Raw genomic sequence first — 20,646 nt, 5'->3', positions numbered from 1 at the left:
AAAGTCATGACATTTTTGCTACCCCTTGCTTATCTGGAAAATGTTGTAGTTTCCCTACATCTGATTGAAATTAATATTATTTTCGTCTCTCTCAATGGAACTCTTTCTTATTCCTTTTAGGTTTAGCTTCTTTAGGTCTAGGCCTGGTAAACCTACTAAAATCTGCCTGCTGTCTCAGGACATCACTCAAGAATGACTAATGGGGACCTCCCTGCAGTCCAGTGGTTAAGACTTTGCCTTTCAATGAAAGAGATGCAGGTTTGATCCCTGGTCAGGGAGCTAGGATCCTACCCACATGCCTCAAGGCCAAGAAACCAAAATGTAAAACAGAAGCAATATTGTAACAAATTCAATCAAGATTTTTTAAATGGTCCACATAAAAAATAATCTAAGAAAAAGAATTCCTAATTACTTGTCAGACAATAAAATCCACCTCTTGCCCATATGAAGTTGATTGTGTAATAATTCTGCTTCATTGGGTTTCATAAATTTGATCATTTTTGATACCACAAAATTCCTGTCTTTATTAAAATACATCTCATGCCTGGGGGCCTTCCCTGGTGACTCAGATGGTAAAAAATTCTCCTGCAGTGTGTGAGACCTGGGTTTGATCCCTGGGTTGGGAAGGTCCCCTGGAGAAGGGAATGGCTACCCACTCCAGTATTCTGGCCTGGAGAATTCCATGGACAGAGGAGCTTGGCAGGCTACAGTCCGTGGAGTCGCAAGGAGTCTGACACGACTTAGCGACTAACACTTTCACTTTCATGCCTGGGAGCATGTGCTCCTAAGCAGAAAGTATATTTCATCGCTACTTTTTTGTATAAAGAAAAAAAAGCACAGAAACTTTTAATTGACCAATTTCATAAGTAATAGTCTAATAATAACTTCATGTGCTTCATTCGAAATAGATGTTGCCTGGCCATATTTATAAAGATGACACATGAAGTCTAATAACATGCCTTCCTCATATAAAGCCTACTTTCAAGAAGCAGCATGGGAGTAGGAAGAAAACCACCCTGGAATTAGACCTGGAAGAATCCTGGTTTTATAACATGTGACTATGAAATATTGGGCAAGTTTCTCAGTCTCTCTGGGGTTTCCCTTGTGGCTCAGCCGGTAAAGAATCCACCTGCAATGCGGGAGACCTGGGTTCGATCCCTGGGTTGGGAAGATCCCCTGGAGAAGGGAAAGGCTACCCACTCCAGTGTTCTGGCCTGGAGAATTCCATGGACTGTACAGTCCATAATGTTGCAGAGTCTGACACGACTGAGCGACTTTCACTTCAGTCTCTGAACTTCAGTTTCTTCATCTGTTAAGACGGGATTCACAACATACCTATACCTGTTACTTTAGGGTTCAGTACTTTCTAGGGAACCCCTGAGTAATCGTTTATTGATAGATATTAGTTGCAAGTCTCAAGCTGACAGGAAATTTTCAGATTTCGTAGAATTTGGCCACTGTGTGCTTAGCATGTTCTGTTTGTGTCTCAGTTAATGCAACAGAATCTATTTTCTACATTGGGTATCCCTGGTCCTTTCTCCCCAACTTTCGTAGAAAGGAGTACAGATAGAACTCAGCATTCCCTGAGTTCTATGGAGCAGGGACCCCACACTCACTGATACCCAGAGTGTTCTAAATTTATCGTATCCTGAGATTAAGTAAGTCTCCCCAAAATCAGGATTTTCACCTTCAATCATAATTGTTCTCAGGGATGCTCATCCCGCACATAGTCACACACACAGTAATTGGAAAATCCCTGGGAAGGAATGAATGCCATGGATGGGTAAGTGACAGCTAGCAGATGTTTTTCTGAGTATCAGCTGGTGTTTTAACCTTTTCATTCTGCTTTTTATAATAGACACACGCGTTAACTAAAACGAGAAGCCTGACTCCAACTTAACTGAAGCATTTAAGGACATGGGTGATTACATGCCATTTTAATAACAGGGTCTACTAACTCAATAAAAGTCCAGTTGGTATTTTCACATCCTAGATACTTGCTTTCCCACAGAAGCATCCACTAACTTAATTATGACTTACAGCGAAAATTACAGTGGGCTGAAGGAAGAACTTAAAATAGGGTTTCAGTCAACCTGAGAACTGAAGGCAAGGATTCTAATGATCGGCATATATTATATAAAATACACCTAAATATTCAGTCCTGTAATTCTCTTCATTTCAAGGGGGATAAAAAAGAAACTATATATATATGCCAAATAGGAGGCTTCAGTTATTTAACTAAACATAAGCTGACATAATAGATCCAGATTTTACCCAGGTTATAACTTGTTAAATGCAGTTGGCATCCTAAACCAATTGAATGTCCATAAACCTAAAATACATGGAAATAAAAATGTAATACCAATAGGAATAAATAAAATAAAAATTTAATACTAATAGAAATAAATATTTAATACCGATAGAAACAAAAATTTAATACCAATAGAAAAAGAGAATTTTGGAAACCTATCTTTTCAAGCAGAAGCAGGTGTAGAGAGAAATTGGTAACAAAGAGACCAAGTGTGAGAAGATGAAGTGATTTTGTCTTTAGTTAAAACACCAGCAAAAGAAGTGATGAACATACAGCCCAAACTGGCATTGAAATCCTTTGGGATCCACTTTCACAATGGTTCTTTGAACACATTTTAAGGAAAAAAAATATTTCTGGCCTGGTGGTAGTTTAAGATCTTTTCTAATTAATTTATTCTAAGAATGTATCTTCAGGCCATTTTACCCCAGCAAGAGACATATTAAGAGTTCAAACAGCTTATCATTGGGAAGAATAACTACAGTGTTAATAGCATTATGCCTTACCCTTTTTTAAGACTAAAATACTCCTAAGTTAAATGACTTAGGGTGGGAAATATCCAGAACACTTCCTAAGTAGCAAAAAAGAAAACTAGGTGTAATTATACACACCTCCCAAGATTAAATTTATCGCTTTTGAGTTTATTTCACTCACAGAAAATTTGATGACTCTTTTCAAATCCTTAGAAAGATGTAATTATGAAAACCTCATACATATAAGGATAGATTTTTTTTTTCCCAAATAAGGGTAAACTCAGAAACTTTCTCATTTTTTTTTCTTTTTTATTGAGTTGATGAAAACATTGTTTATAAAGGCAACACTGCCCTCTAGCGGACAGAGTGTTAGTAGCAGATTATTTTACTTTCGAGAGGTTTTTAACTCAATGAAATAAAAGGTTAAGCCAGATGAAACATTTGTTTTATAATATATGATACCTCATTATGAAAAATAGGAGGAGTAATTCTAGGGGCAGTGTTTTTTGGGGACAAGTCTTGTATAACCTTTCCAGACACACATTTCTAACCACCATTCCCATCCTCACGCACCCCTTTCAAAACAAGTTGTTTCACCAGAATACAGAAAGGAAGGAGATAGGGTTCAAGTCATGGGTTTGATCACAACTGGATTAGTATTTGTCTGAAGTGGTAGAGGGTACATGGTTATTATGCACCTTCGGCTCCCGTTTTTCTTCCTCCCCCCCCCCCGAAATTACATTTTTTTTCCCATTTATTTTTATTAGTTTTCTTCCTTTGAATAGTCTTTTCTAAGCAATGCATCAGTGCCTTTCTCCCTTCCGAATCTACTTCTCCCCAAAATTGTCTTTGCTGCTGGGAGTGAGTTGTATCAATACATCCCAGGGAGGCTCCTTGCAGGAGCAGCCCCTGTTCTGTAGTCACGAGTGGTGTCACCTCTTCTTTCCTTCGTCAGGCTTTGTTGTCAGAGCTTCTAGAACAGCTCCTTTCTCCCTGGCAGTCTCAAGTTCCAGGGAACTGAGAAGTTACTCCTTGCCAACATCTATTGCATATTCAGTTCTCTGGGCAATACCTCCTAGAGACTGAGAGCTGTGATGAGAGGGTGTGCGATAAGAGGTTTTACCCCTTCCAAACATTGAAGAGCAACCCATTTTGTAAATACCTGAAAAGGTAAAATACCACGATTCATTCCTCCATATCAAGGGAAGAAACTCTGTACAGCAAGAATGAGTGTGAAACAGGGTGGATGGCTTGAGCTCCAGCGCTAGGCTTGATATGTTTTAGTTGTGGGTATTCAGTAAGTCCCCCTTGACTTGTATGGGAAGGATTAATTAAAAAAAAAAAAAAAAAAATCCCTGCTTACTTCCCAGGACCATTGTGAGGAAGAAATGGTAAGGTGTTGCATGAGAAAGGGTTGTATAATGACAGCAAAGAGTAAGGGTTTATTCTCTCAAGTTGAAAGGAAAAACTCGGATACACTTGTCATTTAAATATGCGGTCATTTTAATTGTCATTTAAATATGCAGTCAATTTGCCTTTCCCTTGATGGACAGGGAATCCTGGCGTGCTGCAGTCCACGGGGTCACAAAGAGTCGGATGTGACTGAGCAACTGAACTGAACTGAACTGAATTAAGCACGTGTAATAATTTGCCTTTGTGCTGCAAGTGGTTAGTCTTTGTTCCCATTGTGAGTAGGGAAAATAAAGCTGGGAAAGCCAAAATCATCTTAAAGGAGATCTATCTGAGATTGGGATTCCACCTCATTGTTTTCTTGGCTCATCACCTAATCACGCCTCACTGCCTGTTCTAATTTATCGCTCCCGTCTTGAAACACCTGATCTGTGACTTTGTTCTGTGTTGATGTCATGCCTTTCCACAGCTCTGCACAACGCTTCCCCCTCTGCTTGGACTTCCCTTCGTCTCGGTCTCCATCTGGCAAACACCTGTATCCCAGCCCTCATTACAGTGCTCTGTGATGCCCATTTACCTGGCGGATTCCTCAGTTTCAGATCCTGTGTCTCTTTCTTGACTTTCCAACTCAGACGCTCTTGCATAAATCAGGTGTCTCATAGACATTTGTAAATCGTCTTTGACTCCTGAGGAAAGCTGTAGTATTGGTTTACCCTGATGTTTTGACGGAGAAAAATGAAATGTTTAAAGAATAACTTACCAATTCTTTTCCAGAACCTGAAGAAAGTTGATTCCCTTTTTGCACTAGGAAATTTCAGGTAGAAGTGTTACACATAAAGAAAAAGCTGATAGCACAGTGTAAGAACATCAAAATAATGAGCTCCTTTTACCAATGACTGATTCTTTCTTGAGCCTTGATGTCATGCTATAAAGTTGAAACATCTGATCAATTCCTCAGTGGATGGTTTGTATAAAGACGTATGTGGTTTTGTCGTCAGCCTTTATCTCAGAGTTAACAGAGCTACTATAAAGTTTTCATCTTATTTACAACCATTTCAAGGATTCTCCCTAAGAACCAGTTGTTTTTCTTTAAAAAAAAGTAGATCCTCTTCCAAAATAGGCCCCACACATAGCCGTGATGAAGAACAAGTAGGTAAACTGGATCAAGGGCAGGATGTAATATTTTCTCCACCCCACCATCCAAACGCCTCTGTAAACAAACAAAAAACCCACCCACACATAAAAAGGACATATTTCCTTATTTTCTAAAATATACCAAATGTATTTCTCTTCCTAAAGTCACTGTTTGAAAAAATCTCTTAACGGGATTTTATATGCTTATTTTAACATTCTTAGCATAGACTGTCGGCATTTTCTCCCATAAAATATTTAAGCTTTGATCAAGACTCCCGGGGTGAGCATCGTTTATGCATTCTGTTCTCTTCAATGGCTTTAAGTTGTTTTAAAAAGTGGAAATGTTAGTTTAAAACGTGAAAAGCAGTGTAAAAGTGAAAAAGAACATGTCTCCATGTGACCCCTCATGACTGGTATTTTTTTGTTTTTTTTTTTTTTCTTTTTAGAGCTTTTTTAAGCACATATTATACGCATATGGTTTATTCAGAGCAAATATGCCCTGTATTTTATTACTTTAATAAAAAAAAAACCACTGGCTGTATTACTTAGAGCAGGACCTAGTGAAATTTGGGACAGACATGTCTAAGACATAGATGGAAAACAGTCTAGTACCAAGTTCTGCCATTTTCTCCATTTCTGTTCATCTTTTAAAATGGCATTATCAGTAGTTCTTGATAATTGAAACTTTGAAACCAATTTTTAGAGAACGGTCCTAAAAGGCAGTTGATTAAAAAGGACACGTTGATTGCTAAAAGTCAATTTCTTTCTGCAGGGCTATGTTGTGTCCAATACAAGATCAAGAAATGGAGCAAGGGGCTTCCCTGGTGGTCCAGGGTTAGAAATATGTCTTGCAATGCAAGGACACAGGTTTGATTCCTGGTCAGGAAACTAGGATCCCACATGCCAGGGATCTAAACCCAAGTGCCGCAACGGAAGATCCCACTTGCTGCAACTAAGATCTGACACAGCCAAAACTAAAATAAAAATGAAAAAAAAGATACGGAGCAAATGGTGAACAGTTAGGCACTTACGGAATGTCTGTTATAAGTAGTTTTAGTATAAATGTGTGTCCATATTTTACCATCTGTGGAAATAAAAGATACACACACCACCCAATATTTCATAATGATCACTTTAATATGCTGGCATTTGGGATGTTTGTAAATATCACAGAAACAGACACAGGAGCCAGAATTCATGTTCAAAAACTTGTGAATCATGTGTGTGGAGTCCAGATTTTTTGCTCTACAGCAAAGACACAATGGAGAACACGTTTTTTTTTCACAGATGTTGTGGAAATTAAGGATATCTGCATCGGTGTAGCACACTCCATAAGACACGGTGTGGAAATGTAACCAAAATAACTTCTTAAGGGGTTTACTATTTAATCAGCAAAGCAACCTCATGTCCTGATATTTTTATAGTCCCCCCCCCCATGTGTGCACACATACGTCAGAGCTCGGTGAAGCTTGGCAGAATGAGTACTAGTTTTCTATTTAAATGTGATCTTTCTATTTAGAATTTACCTCCTAAGTTGTGGGCTCCTCTTGTAGCTCAGCTGGTAGAGAAACCCCCTGCAATGGCGGGAGACCTGGGTTCGATCCCTGGGTTGGGAAGATCCCCTGGAGAAGGGGAAGGCTACCCACTCCAGTATTCCGGCCTGGAGAATTCCATGGACTGTGTAGTCCATGGGGTTGCAAAGAGTCAGACACAACAGCGACCTTCACTTTCACCCTAAGTTGCATATTTTATGCATTTCCCATCATTAGCTTCTCCCAGGAAATTCCACGTAATATTGCCGATGGTGTATTCCTACCTCCCCCACCCACTTTCCCATCATTGCTGGAAATTTGTCAAATTCCAGAGAGGCACTCTTCCTCAAAGACGCTTGGAGAAGTGAATGACTCTCTCCTCCAACACATTCCTGACCTGCAGGCCTGTTCACAGCCCCCACAGGCAGCCCCCAACCAACTGGGGGGCTCTCTGAATCCCACCTCACCACTTCCTCGGGCTCCCCTACATTGAAGGCTGAGATCTGTCAAGAATTGCTGCCTCCCTGCAGGGCATGCCTCAGTTTTCTGGACGTTTGAGTGACAATCGGCTAGAATTCCTTGGGCCACACTACCTTTGTAGGAGGTTTTCTACACCTGTAAAATCTGCCACTTTCCCTAGAAATTGATAGAGAAGAACTGAATTTATTTCATTATGACTGTTTTCATTGAGGTGTCCTTTTCCTGACTGTCCTTTCTAATTCCTATAAGGTTTCTCTTTTCTCCAGATTGTCCACTTTTTTTTTTTTTTTTGAGGATTACATTTTTAAATTGTATTTGATTCACAATGTGCTAATTTTTGCTATAGAGCAAAGTGATTTATGTATACACACACACGCACACACGCAGACGCAGGAGACATGGATTCGATCCCTGGGTCAGGAAGATCCCCTGGAGAAGGAAATGGCAACCCACTCCAGTATTCTTGCCTGGAAAATTCCATGGACAGAGGAGCTTGGCGGGCTATAGTCCATGAGGTTGCAAAGAGTTGGGCACGACTGAGTGACTGATCATCCACGTAAGCTTGTACATATACATTCTTTTTTATATTCTTTTCCATTATCGTTTATCTCAGGGTATTGAAAGTTCTCTCTGACTCAATTTTCCATCTAGTCTCACTTTCAGTTGTAGATTGACTCCTTTGCCTTCAAATCTTTGCTACCTTCTCCCATCCTCACCCTGGCAGCTGAGAATGAATTAATGAGACATTGTCTCAATTTCCTTTCCCAGATGTTCCAGATGAACAACAGCTAATTACTGGAAGCCTTTGTGCACTAAGCGACAACCGTATTTAGTGACACTTTTCTACATTCACTTGTCTATTGCCGTAGTGTCTATCAGAGAGCATGATTCATAATAACAGATACAGGCACTCAGTAACAGTTATAGGGTTGTTCAGGAGAATTGGGTTCAAATTCCAATCATACTGCCTATTTAGTGCCTGCCTTTGAGCCAGCTGGACTTCACTGGTGGTTAAGAGCTTGCCTGCAATGCAGGAGACCCAGCTTCGTTCTCTGAGTCAGGAAGATCCCCTAGAGAAGGGAATGGCAACCCACTCCAGTATTCTTGCCTGGAGAATTCCATGGACAGAGGAGCCTGGCGGGCTACAGTCCGTGGGGTCACAAAGAATCGGAGACTACGGAGCGACTAACAGACAACTCTGTGCCTCTCGTTGATCATCTATAAAATGGGGAGAGTAAAATTAAAGGTAAAAAGACAGTGCCTGGCACATAATAAGCACTAGAAAATAATGGTTTCTCTTTCCCCATATTGAGTAAATAATGACTGAACGACTGAATGAGGTGTCATCCCAACTTCCTTTGCTCTCTAATAGGCTCCTGAGAAGCTTCTTGGCTTCTAGACAGAGGGGATCAATTGGCTGATTCAGTAGCTTGACTTTTCCAAGGCCGCTGAGTTATTCTCTCCACCCTGCTTCTTCCTGTTTGCCCATAACCTCCCCATCACATTGTCTACACCTTGAACCATGACGCTGCTTGGCTAGTTTACCTGAATCAGAGAATTCTTATTCTTGTTCTGGGTTAGTAAAGCCCCTGGGATTATCCTAGTTCCTACCAGTTCAGTTCAGTCGCTCAGTTGACTGTGTGGATCACAACAAACTCTGGAAAATTCTTCAAGAGATGGGAATACCAGACCACCTGACCTGCCTTCTGAGAAATCTGTATGCAGGTCAAGAAGCAACAGTTAGAACTGGACACGGAACAATGGACTGGTTCCAAATTGGGAAAGGAGTACATCAAGGCTGTATATTGTCACCCTGCTTATTTAACGTATATGCAGAGTACATTATGCGAAATGTCGGGCTGGATGAAGCACAAGCTGGAATCAAGATTTCTGGGAGAAATATCAATAACCTAGTTCCTATAATCCTATAGAATTCCCAAATTTATGTCCCAGAGACACAGAAAGGCCTCCCACCCAATGCTCTCCTATTCAGACCCTCAGAGTAACCAGCTTTTCCTCTAGGATTATTGTAGCTTTACTTGAAGAGATGAAAGGGCAAAGAAAATGTCAAATACAAATGCTGTCACTCAAACTTGAGTGGATGGAGTGATGATGGGAAGAATCACAAAAAGTCTGGTCTGCAGAGCTGTCAAGGGGGGAGAATCAGCTGAAATCAAACCAAGAATAGAACTAACCACAAGTCAAAATAGCATTACTCCAAAGAGTAACATAATGATATACATCAAATTTTGAAGCATATAATCACATAGGGTGTCACAAAGCTTTTAAGTAATTCAAATTTTGCAAGGATGAAGTCAGAAGGTGTAACAGCACCCATTCTTGAGATTGTGGTTTGCTTTATTAAGTGATAATTCTCTTTCCCTTCATTGACGTGGGCTTAGCTCTCATTTAAAAATGGTGCTGTTTCTTTTGCACTCTGAATACGCTCACATAGTTGACAATAAAATTCTTCCATGAAGTGTTTTCCTAGAACATTTTTTTTTCTTTTCTTTAAATAATTGGTTTTCCCTTGACAAAATAAAGTGTTATACTACATTACAGCCTCACTGTTAGGAATGAAGAAAGAGGGGAAAATGCAGGAAGACCCACGCACACCACAAAGATGGAGAGTATCCAGGTCCTAGAGGAATGGTGAGTGAGTTGCGCTATAATTGTGTCTTGTGTGTCTGTACTGTTTACCTCTGCCCAGGGCTTAACCATCGTCTCTTGCTTCCCGGTACTTCCCGGTACTTCTCAAAACGGTTTTGGGAAATGAATGCTCACTCCGTCTGGGAGATCTTGTTTTGAGATTGCAACTCCTTTTTATCACTCTTTCTGTTAGCTCTGTTCAACTATTGGCTAAAACATTGCTTGAGTTTATCCTTCTCTTTCCAAAAATAATGATTGCTACATGAATTAACTACCCCCCACCCCTGCAAATTGCCCTAATTCTTTAGTTCCCTTTTCTAAGAATTTTTTAAGTCATTCTCTTTATAGGTGTAGAGTCTAAAACAAAAATGATATGTGAAATTACCTAAGTCAGAAAAGGCACCTGGCTGGTCCTTGGTCCCATTTCCATTGGAACAGACTCTAACCAAGTATTTTCTCCAAAATGAGAAGTTGAAATGCAGCATCTACAGGATAGAATTAAAATGCAAGTAGATTATTTGTATAATGATAGTTGCCTTCTTTTTCTGCTGCTCAGGAGAAGGTTTTAATGCTGAGGCTTCATAGTGATTTTTCTGTCTTTTAAAATTTTTTTAAACAAATGAGGAAGTTCAGATATCTTGGAATAATAGCAAACCAACTTAAAATGTTTGGTCTAAAAAGTAAGGAAAAAATAAATATGACTACTTTTTTGACCAAATGTATTTTAGGTTGGAAAATTATTAAACATACCAATGCATAGGAAAGCAAAATCAGGATCAATTTAGTCATAAAATTCTCCTTTCTTCTCTCCTTTACTTCTTTGATGTATAGGCAAATGAGGTTCTGCAGGGGAATAGTTGCTAAAAAACCTGAATACAGATATCTAAAAAGTCCCTTGTGTCATTGTAAATGGTCTATGTTTTTAATTGTCATTGCTGTTGTTCAGTCGCTCAGTGATGTCTGACTCTTTGCAAACCCCATGGACTGCAGCACGCCAGGCCTCCCTGTCCATCACCATCTCCCGGAGCTTGCTCAAACTCATGTCCATTGAGTCGGTGATACCATCCAACCATCTCATCCTCTGTTGTCCCCTTCTTCTCCTGCCCTCAATCTTTCCCAGCATCAGGGTCTTGTCTAATGAGTCAGTTCTTCCCATCAGGTGGCCAAAGCATTGGAGCTTCAGCTTCAGCATCAGTCCTTCCAGTGACCATTCAGGACTGATTTCCTTTAGGATGGACTGGTTTGATCTCCTTGCAGTCCAAGGGACTCTCAAGAGTCTTCTCCAGCACCACAGTTCAAAAGCTGTGGTAACTCCATTCAGTGGTAACAATTCACTCATAATGTTTACCAGAATAATTCTTAAAGTTTAGGTAAATATGTGAAAGGGCACACAATGTGTTCTTATTTTTGATTCAGTGAAAAGTGAAAATGCAGTGACCAGAGATGAAAAGAGAAACTGTATCTTATGGCCTGGAAACTAAAATCTACATCAGATGCAAACAAAAAAGTTCAGTTTGCCTTTCAAAGTAATGTAATAGACTTGCAGTAGATTGTTACAGTTCAAAAATGTCCAAGCTTCATTAGGAATCTTTGATGACCATTCTAAAGGAAATCAGTCCTGAGTATTTATTGGAAAGACTGATGCTGAAGCTGAAGCTCTAATACTTGGGCCACCTGATGGGAAGAACTGACTCATTGGAAAAGACCCTGATGCTGGGAAGGATTGAAGGCAAGAGCAGAAGGGGATGACAGAGGATGAGATGGTTGGATGGCATCACTGACTCGATGGACATGAGTTTGAGCAAGCTCTGGGAGTTGGTGATGGACAGGGAAGCCTGGCATGCTGCAGTCCTTGGGGTCACAGTCAGTCATGACTGAGCAACTGAACTGAACTGAACTGAACTGATGATGACCATGTGCAAAGTGTGTATCACACCTTGCTATTTGAATGCTTGGCTCCCAGACACATAGCTTATACCTACAAGAATTTTTGTCATGACGCAGAAATAACTAGCCCTGTCCTGGCAGATGTTTGCCAGGTCAGGCTGGACTGAGTCTACATGACCACTAGATGGCAGCATTTCTATCTACTTCTCATCCCTGCACCCAAGCTGCTTTTGATAATGGCCCCCTTCTGTCTCTGCAGCCAAAACCCCACTTCAGATGAAGTCTTGTCCTGGTCTCAAAATTTTGACAAGATGATGAAGGCCCCGGCAGGAAGAAACCTCTTCAGGGAGTTCCTGCGAACGGAATACAGTGAAGAGAACCTACTTTTCTGGCTTGCCTGTGAAGACTTAAAGAAAGAGCAGAACAAAAAAGTAATTGAAGAGAAGGCCAGGATGATATACGACGATTACATTTCTATACTCTCACCAAAAGAGGTAAAAATCTGGAAAGGATTGATGTGGGCTTCTTAAGACAAAGGATGAACCTAAAAGGACCTCTGTCCAAATTGAGTAATGCATTGGGTGTGGAGAGGCTAGAAGATTTATCTGGGTAGATAATCTAGATTCCATTCTAAGAATCTACCTGAGCAAGTGTTTCAAGGTTAGGTTTCCCCACTTTGCTTTGATCGTTTATCTCTGGCTGACTCCTGTGATAGTCTACTTGCTTTTCAGAACTAACCTTAGGAAGCCTGGTAAATACAATTGGCCAAGAGTTCAACTAAAATGGAAAAGAGCTTACATTGGGGCAATGTGTCTCAAAGTGTGGTCCTCAGATCACCTGTCTGAGAATCTCCTAGAGCATTTGTTTGAAAAGCAAGTTCTCGAGGCTGACTCAGAACTTCTGAACCTGAATTTTGGAAAATAGAGCCCAGAAATCTGTACCTTTAATCAGTTTCCTACTGGTTTGAAAACCTCTGGTTTGGGGAGGGAGGGGAATGTTGATGCTTCAAAAAAGCACGTTGGTGTTGATGCTTGTATGAGATGCTTATATTAGAATTTTTATAGAACTGAAAAATGACCCTTTATGACCCACTGGGCTTCCCTGGTGGCCCAGCAGTAAAGAGTCCTCCTGCAATTCAGGAGACACAGGAAACGCAGGGTCGGTCGCTGGGTCAAGAAGATCCCCTGGAGGAGGAAATGGCAACCCACTCCAGTATTCTTGCCTGGGAAATCCCATGGGCAGAGTAGCCTGGCGGGCTACAGCCCACGGGGTTGAAAAGAGTAAGACACGAGTGAGTGACTGATGCTCTTCTTGGGGGAGAGATGTGTAATGGCAATCATTTACCTTGTTCTAGTTTTCCTGTTACTGTTAAGTGCAAGCTCTTCTTCCCATTGCCAGAATGTTCCCAATAAATAAGGAATATTTCAAGCAACCAGTTTAATACCTTTCCCTTAACTTAAAAAATCAACTTGCTCCTGAGAAAGGGTCCAGCTCCCAGAGTTACAAGCACTTGGAGGGGGAGCAGCTCATAGTTGCCCAGCCTCTGAAGTGCTGAGTAAGTGAGTTCCACCAGGGCTTTTAAGAATACGAATTTAGAGTTTCCTGGAATGCCTTCTCTTCTGCGCGTCACCCTCTTCTTGTCTTTTCTGTCTCTCTTAATCCACGGTGATTTCACCTGTCCATGTAAACGTTCTGACCTGGTACTTTCTGCCCCCAGACTCTATCCTTCACTCCCCTCTCCTGCACACAGACATTTATTACGTTCCCTGGAAACAGGCCACGTGCATCTACCTGCTGCCACACTGGACGTGGCCCCAACCTGTCTCACACACCTTACCTTGGAATCTGTAAGATGAGTTCATGTCTACTCTGGGCTTCCCTCATAGCTAAGCTGGTAAAGAATCTGCCTGCAATGCAGGAGACCCCGGTTCAACCCCTGGGTTGGGAAGATCCCCTGGAGAAGGGAAAGGTTACCCAGTGCAGTATTCTGGCCTGGAGAATTCCATGGTACAGTCCATGGGGTCGCAAAGATTCAGACACCACTGAGCAACCTTCACTTTTACTGTGTCTACTCTATTGACTCTCTATTTAGAATGCTATATAAGGCATTTCACTTCCAATCAAATATACCTAAGTAATTTTTTTTTAATGTATCAGTCATTCTATAAGTGCCGTTGGTATTCCAGAGTACCCTAGTATTGTCTCTGCAAAATGAGAAATCTTGGATTGGACACCCAAAAGGTTGTCTTTTTTTTTTTTATTTCCTGCATTAACATAAAAAAAAGGTATTCATAGAAACAAGGTGGGGATAATTTTTTCTATAGCCTCAATACATGTATTACTTTGTATTTCTAACACCATTAAAATTCTGCATCCTAAAAAATACATTCTCCAGGTTTCTGGTCTCTTTAGAACCTCAGCATCTCATCAGTTCTACTTGAATTTTACTAGCATATTAATTTCAACTTCAGAAATCCCTGACTATACAGTAGTGAAAAGACTAAATTAACACTCAGGTGGAGAGGATTCTAGTCCTGACGCAGCTCCAACTTCATTGCGTGGCCTGGGATAAATTAATTCACTTTTATCTGGGCCTCTGTATTCAGCTGATTTGTTCACAAAAATGAAAGTATAAAGGGACACAGAGGATCGTGAACCAAGTCCAGAATGACAGGCCCTTATGGTACCACTGCATTCTCCCAGCAAATGACATGGTCAGTTACTCATCATTGAGCATCCCTGGTGCCTCAGGTGGTGATGAATCTGCCTGCAATTCAGGAGACCCAGGTTCGATCTCTGGGTGAAGAAGCTCCCCTGGAGAAGGAAATGGCAGCCCACTCCAGTATTCTTGCCTGGGGAACCCCATGGACAGAGGAGCCTGGTGGACTATAGTCCATGGGGTCACAAAGAGTCAGACACGACTGTGAGACTAACCCATACATACCATGATCCTCCCTGTTGCACCCAGATTCAACCTCAGAATCTCTCTTAACACAATCCACACAGCAGCCACTGCGAACCAGATGGAGTTGGAGCTAGATAATTGCTAGATAAATTGCCCTAATTCTTTAGTTCCCTTTTCTAAGAATTTTTTAAGCTAGATAATCAGGCCTTTCTACCTCTAAAACTCTAAAACGGTTTCTACTTGGAATATTTTTAAAGAACGTGAACATTTGAATCATTTGTAAAATGGCAGTAACTAAATAGCTGCAAGTTGTCAGGACTTTATTCTTAACCAGAACCTCAGTTTTCGTCACCAGACTTTCATTTTACTGTCATTTGATTGGGTCATCATGTTCTCCTTTGTTAAATGTAGGAAAGTGTTAGCTGCTCAGTCATATCCAACTCTGCAACCCCATGGACTGTAACCTGCCAGGCTTTTCTGTTGATGGGATTTTTCAGGCAGGATTATTGGAGTGGGTTGCCATTTCCTTCTCCAGGGGATCTTCTCAACCCAGGGATAGAACCTGGGTCTCCAGCACTGCCGACGTTTCTTTACCGATTGAGCCATCAGTCATGTTCAGTCGCTCAGTGTGTCTGACTCTTTGCGACCCCATGGACGGCAGCACACCAGGCCTCCCTGTCCATCACCAACTCCTGGAGTTTAACCAAACTCATCTCCATTGAGTTGGTGATGCCATCCAACCATCTCATCCTCTGTCGTCCCCTTCTCCTCCCGCCTTCAATCTTTCCCAGCATGAGGGTCTTTCCAATGAGTCAGTTCTTCGCATCAGGTGGTCAAAGTATTGGTTTCAGCTTCAACATCAGTCCTTCCGATGAACACTCAGGACTGACCTCCTTTAGGATGAACTGGTTGGATCTCCTTGCAGTCCAAGGGGCTCTCAAGAGTCTTCAGGAAAGCCTATTAAATGTAGAGGCCTCCATTCTTAAAATGTTATCAACATGGCATATTTCCTTCATGAAGCCAGTGTGCTGAAAATTACATTTTGTGGTTTTAAGATTATGTTATATGCATTTTTAACAACTTAAACATTATGTGATAGATGTTGACAATCGGGAGTCAATAAATCTCTCATTCTTGGTGTAGCATCCATTTCAAGAGGCGAAATGACCACATTTTAGGTTTTAAAAAATCTAAAAACAAAAAAAATGCCGCTTCTTTCAAAAGTAAGTTTTCTTTTTATGTGAGGTCCTCAAAGGTACCTCAAAGGGAAGTAACCGCGAGGAACAGCAGACGAATAGCAGCCTTGCTAAGCACTGCAGTTGCCAGTGGCAGCTCATATTAAGTACTGAAAAGACAAGCTCAGCAGAATCACTCTAATAAAACAGTCTGATTAAAAGTTGTAACCAACTGAAGCAGCATTGAGCTATTGAACAAAGAGATAATTGTAAATCCTGCAACAAGTGTAAGACCTATCAGAATTACAGAAAACCATGTGTGTTCGGATATCTAGCGATGCTGCTATCCTTAACCATGCTGTAATCTAGGCCTGCCACTTAACCGTCGAACACTAACCAACTCACTCCAGTGTTCTGTGGCCTCAGCTTCCTCGTTTTAGAGAATGATGGCATGGGAAAAGCTCTAAAACCCACTAAATCTATGACTTTCAGGCTCTGCTGAGTGACAGTTTATATAGTAGTAGAAACTGTTTTCTTCTGATTTCACCTAAATGCCTTCTATTAATAGTTGCTATCTAGGAGGAGGAAGCAGAAAGCCTATTTAAAAACCAAAATTATCTAAAAATATTGTATATGTGATAGACATATGGTCCCATGTGTGCACACAGACAGATGCCTCTTCACGCAAAATTATGTGAATTTAACAGTTTTGATATTTAAATCAGTTTTTCCTAACAGGGCTCATTTGATTATATCTTCCTAGTTTTCTTTGTGCGTGCATGTTATCATTCAAAAATATGCATTGAGTACTTCCTGTGAGCCAGGTACTGGCCTAGATGTTAGGGATATGATGGTGAACCTTCTGGAGCTTTCATTTTAGGAAGACAGACAAATCATGTCAAAGATAGGTAATTAAAAATCGTGATAAGCATTATGATGGCGTGGAGGTCAAGTGATGTCATTAGAATAAGGTTAGTCTAGTAAGGTCACTCTGAGAAGGTAAAATTCAAGCTGATATGAAGTCTAAAGGCATTGGGTTTGACCAAAAAAGTGTTGTTATACGTATGATCCAATAATCCTTTAGCCTCTAGGACAGATGGCACCATTTGATAGCAAAACCAATTGATTCGAAGAAGTGAAGCAAGGACAGTAAATTTATATCTGGTAGAGAGAGAACACAAACCCAAGATCTTCTGATTCCAAGTGCGGCTCTTGCAACTACAATATGCTCGTTAGTCATTCCATTGTCTAGTATTGTATTCATGACACAACTCTGGACTTCTGTGAACCCAAACTTAAGACACAATGAGAACTAGCAACTTAACCACATGTCTGAACTGTCCCTCAGAAGCAAGATAAACTTTCCCATCACTTAAGTGTCACCAGGAATATGGTTACTACACTTTATGGTATCAATGACCTTTGCTTCAAGAAATGCATCCCAATAATCAGTCTTATTTGTAATTTATAATTATTTTCCATAGAACTAACTGACAGAAAGTAATACAACAAAAAATGGACGTGGTAAAAAGTGTTTTAAAACAGACAGGAGAACCAGATAGCCTTCAGATCTACAAAATTTTACATGAGAAGACCAAAGTTAGTTAAAATTATAAAGAACATCTCCAGTAGCAGAAACTATAATTGGTAAAAATTTAACATGGACTTATAAAGGAAAAAAATTAATAAGCATTTTACTTAGGAAAAAATTGTAAATAAAGCAGCTTCAGTAAAACTAAAAATAAAATGAAAAAATGGAGGAAAATTAAATCATGGTATGTAAAAAAAAATGTTCAAGGAATTAAGTTGACCTAGGAGGGTCTTTATGAGGATGAAAGACTTTCAGTGGTAATTCATCATTTTCAGTATAATTTGACACAAAACAATGTCCAAAGAATCAAAATTTTCATTGCATATTTATGGCAAGAAGGGGAAGTCAGGCCCTTGGTATGCTGGCTTTTGGCAATATCCACCTACTTCTCGTGAATTGGCTCCATGCATAGCATATAATTCAGTTTGACCCAGGTTTCCCCCAGCCACACAAACAAGATTTCTGTTTTCATTCTCCCCATTTTACCCCCACACTCTTGTTGAACCTTTAGCTGTCATTTCATTTTCCTCCCAGCTAGTTTATGGAGTTGCTGGTGGACATTTTTATGTTTGTAAGCCACGTGCTTTTCTTCTTCCCTGTCTCCTCCCTGTGGCAATGGAGGGTTCCAAGTTCATTAGCTTCACTTACCACCTCTCAACACTGCCAGCCTCTCCAGTACTGCTAAGACGGCCAGGTCAGGGCTGCCAGGTCTATCAGGGCTGTCTCGTGCCCGGCCCCACAGGAGCAGATCGTCTTTTAACTCTGGCATCGCAGCCCTGCTTTGGCCCCTTGCCCTGTGGCTCAGTGGTAAAGAATCTGTCTGCAGTTCAGGAGATGCAGGAGACATGGGTTCGATCCCTGGGTCGGGAAGATGCCCTGGAGCAGGAAATGGCGAACCACTCCAATATTCTTGCCTGAAAAATCCTACAGCCCAAAGGGTCCTGCAGAGTGGGGCTCCACTGAGCACACATTGCTTCCTTCGCCCACCTAAACGGGAGCCTGGGAAGATTGAGTAAGAGAAGAGTTTGCATTACCTGAGAATAGTGGTTGCCTCAGAGCTACTTTCTTTTCTCTTAAGATAAGTCTGTACAGGAAACTCGCCGGTGCTTTAGGCACTGGACCCCAGATGAGATGGCGCTACTCAGGGGTGAATCCTAGGGGCCTAGGCTCAGGCCCATGCTGGGATCCACCCGCACTAATTTGTATTATAGATGTTCCACAATCGAAGCCCAAAGATGCCACAAGATGAAACTATAGATTGTCACACTCATGGGCTTTATCCTTGTTATTTGACCTCTCTACACGTCTTTTGACTGACAGACAACCTTTTCAAACAAACCACCAGATATTAAGGTAAATATTTTATTTTTTAAATGGAAATAGCAAATGTGTTTTTGTTACTGATTACTAAATGTTGAATGGTACTACCTTCTCTATGATATTTCACTACTGTTTTTAGTTTGAAAATAAAATTTAAATCATACAATGAAGACTCAACACATTTAATAATTCAAATTATTTTGCTTTCTGTCTTAAGATAACAAATATCATTCCAGCAACTGATAAACTGTTGTCAGTTTATCATATGTTAAATATATATGTTTAGGGAACATATGTGTTAAATAGCATATATTCAATATGCTATTATTTACGAAATAAAGACCTCTTTTATCTCTTTATCACTAATCTAGTGTTCCTTTCTCCAACGAAGCAAAAAGTATGCAAGTTTGAAAGTAAGAGCACCATTTGCAAAAAATAGTAGAATATGTTTGTTAAGATTCACTTTACCATAATACCACATTTCAGAACAAGACCTATCAGTTTAAGCTTCAGTATCAACATTCTCCTGTTGAGCAAGAGACAGAAATATTTTTAAATAAGAAGTTTAGCTAAAAATTCTGTACTTTTTTACTTTGTACTTGATGATGATCCTTGTGGCAGTAACACAGAGAATAAAACTTGATCCATTTCCAGAACATTTTTTTTCTTAGAATTTAGAGAGTATTACATAGTTCAGCCAAGAAACATTTAATTTTGTCTTTGTGTAACTTAGTCTAGCAAACCCACAGAAATTTACTCTGGGTCACCACTTCCTGATACATCTTCCCCCACTGTCATCCTGGGGTGTTCCTATGAACTCAACTCCACATGAGCTATAAAGCTTAGGAATCCGGGGACATCAGAGAGAATATGAGTGGCTTTCTCATTGGGACTGTCTCAGATCCCAGGCTTAGTCCAAAGAATGGGTGGAAAATGAAGCCAGAACCAAAAAAGCGTTTGCAAGATGCTTGTGACAAAACCTTAGTTATAAATAGGAAGGGTTTGCATAGAAGTACATCATGAAACAGGTTAACTATGGCTTACCATGCCTTAGCCTTTGTTCAACAGTGAGGACGTCAGACACTAATCAGACTCAGAGGTGTTTTGCCTCTTGGAGGGTTTTCTTCTTTCGTTTCAGGAAAGAGCTTAGTTCTGTTCCCCAAGGCATGCCTTTATTGCTGTTTAATCCTCCCCATTCCTTTTCCAATTTACCCTACCAGTTCCAACAGGATTAGCATTCAGGGAGAAAAAAAAGAAAAAACCTGAATCACTTGCAGAATTTAATTTCTTAAAATTTCTTTACAATTTTCAAATAACACTGTATGGCTACTTTAATGGGTACTCTGAGTTCCTACTGACATTTCTCCTTTCAAAGATGGCGTTGCAAGAAACTGTTCTTCTAATCTTTAGTACAGTTATGTGGATGTATTCCTAGGGAAGGACTATAGCGTGTTCTGTGTGGACAGGTCTATAGTCGTAAGACCTGAAGAGTGTGTGCTCTGGTCTGCTCTGCTCAGCCCTTCCACGTCCCCAGTGTCCTCCTGACAGAACAGGACTTGCTGGGACGTGAAACTGTCAGGCATCGGTACGTAATTTACATGTTGCTTTGACAGAGAACTACTCTCTGCTAGATTTTTATCTTGCTCAAAGAATAGAGTCAGCCCACAGTCACATAATAGGAGGAGGTAACTTTCTGTTCTGGTTAGGGGCTTCCTAGGTGGCTCAGACCGTAAAGAATCTGCCCGCAGTCCAGGAAACCCAGGAGAAGATCAGGAAGGTGCC

At 40.6% G+C, this 20,646-nt stretch overlaps 1 protein-coding gene across 4 annotated transcripts in view; it reads left to right on the top strand.

Moving 5' to 3' along the window:
- The window catches only part of RGS17 (regulator of G protein signaling 17), a 100,065-nt gene that overhangs the window by 77,927 nt on the left and 1,492 nt on the right, over positions 1-20,646 (top strand). For 2 of the 4 annotated variants that reach the window (XM_043457393.1, XM_043457391.1), the window contains 2 exons: positions 9,900-9,989; positions 12,133-12,367. In XM_043457393.1, the coding sequence (XP_043313328.1) occupies positions 9,900-9,989; positions 12,133-12,367 (325 nt within the window). Of the gene's footprint in view, positions 1-9,899; positions 9,990-12,132; positions 12,368-18,755; positions 18,898-20,646 lie in introns of all 4 variants that reach the window. The other 2 variants (XM_043457394.1, XM_043457392.1) reach the window with 2 other exon arrangements.

The sequence above is a fragment of the Cervus canadensis genome, chromosome 33 (genome assembly GCF_019320065.1).
Source record: "Cervus canadensis isolate Bull #8, Minnesota chromosome 33, ASM1932006v1, whole genome shotgun sequence".
NCBI lineage: Eukaryota > Metazoa > Chordata > Mammalia > Artiodactyla > Cervidae > Cervus > Cervus canadensis.
The sequence above is the reverse complement of the archived record's forward strand: the minus strand, read 5'-3'. Positions and strand labels throughout refer to the sequence as shown.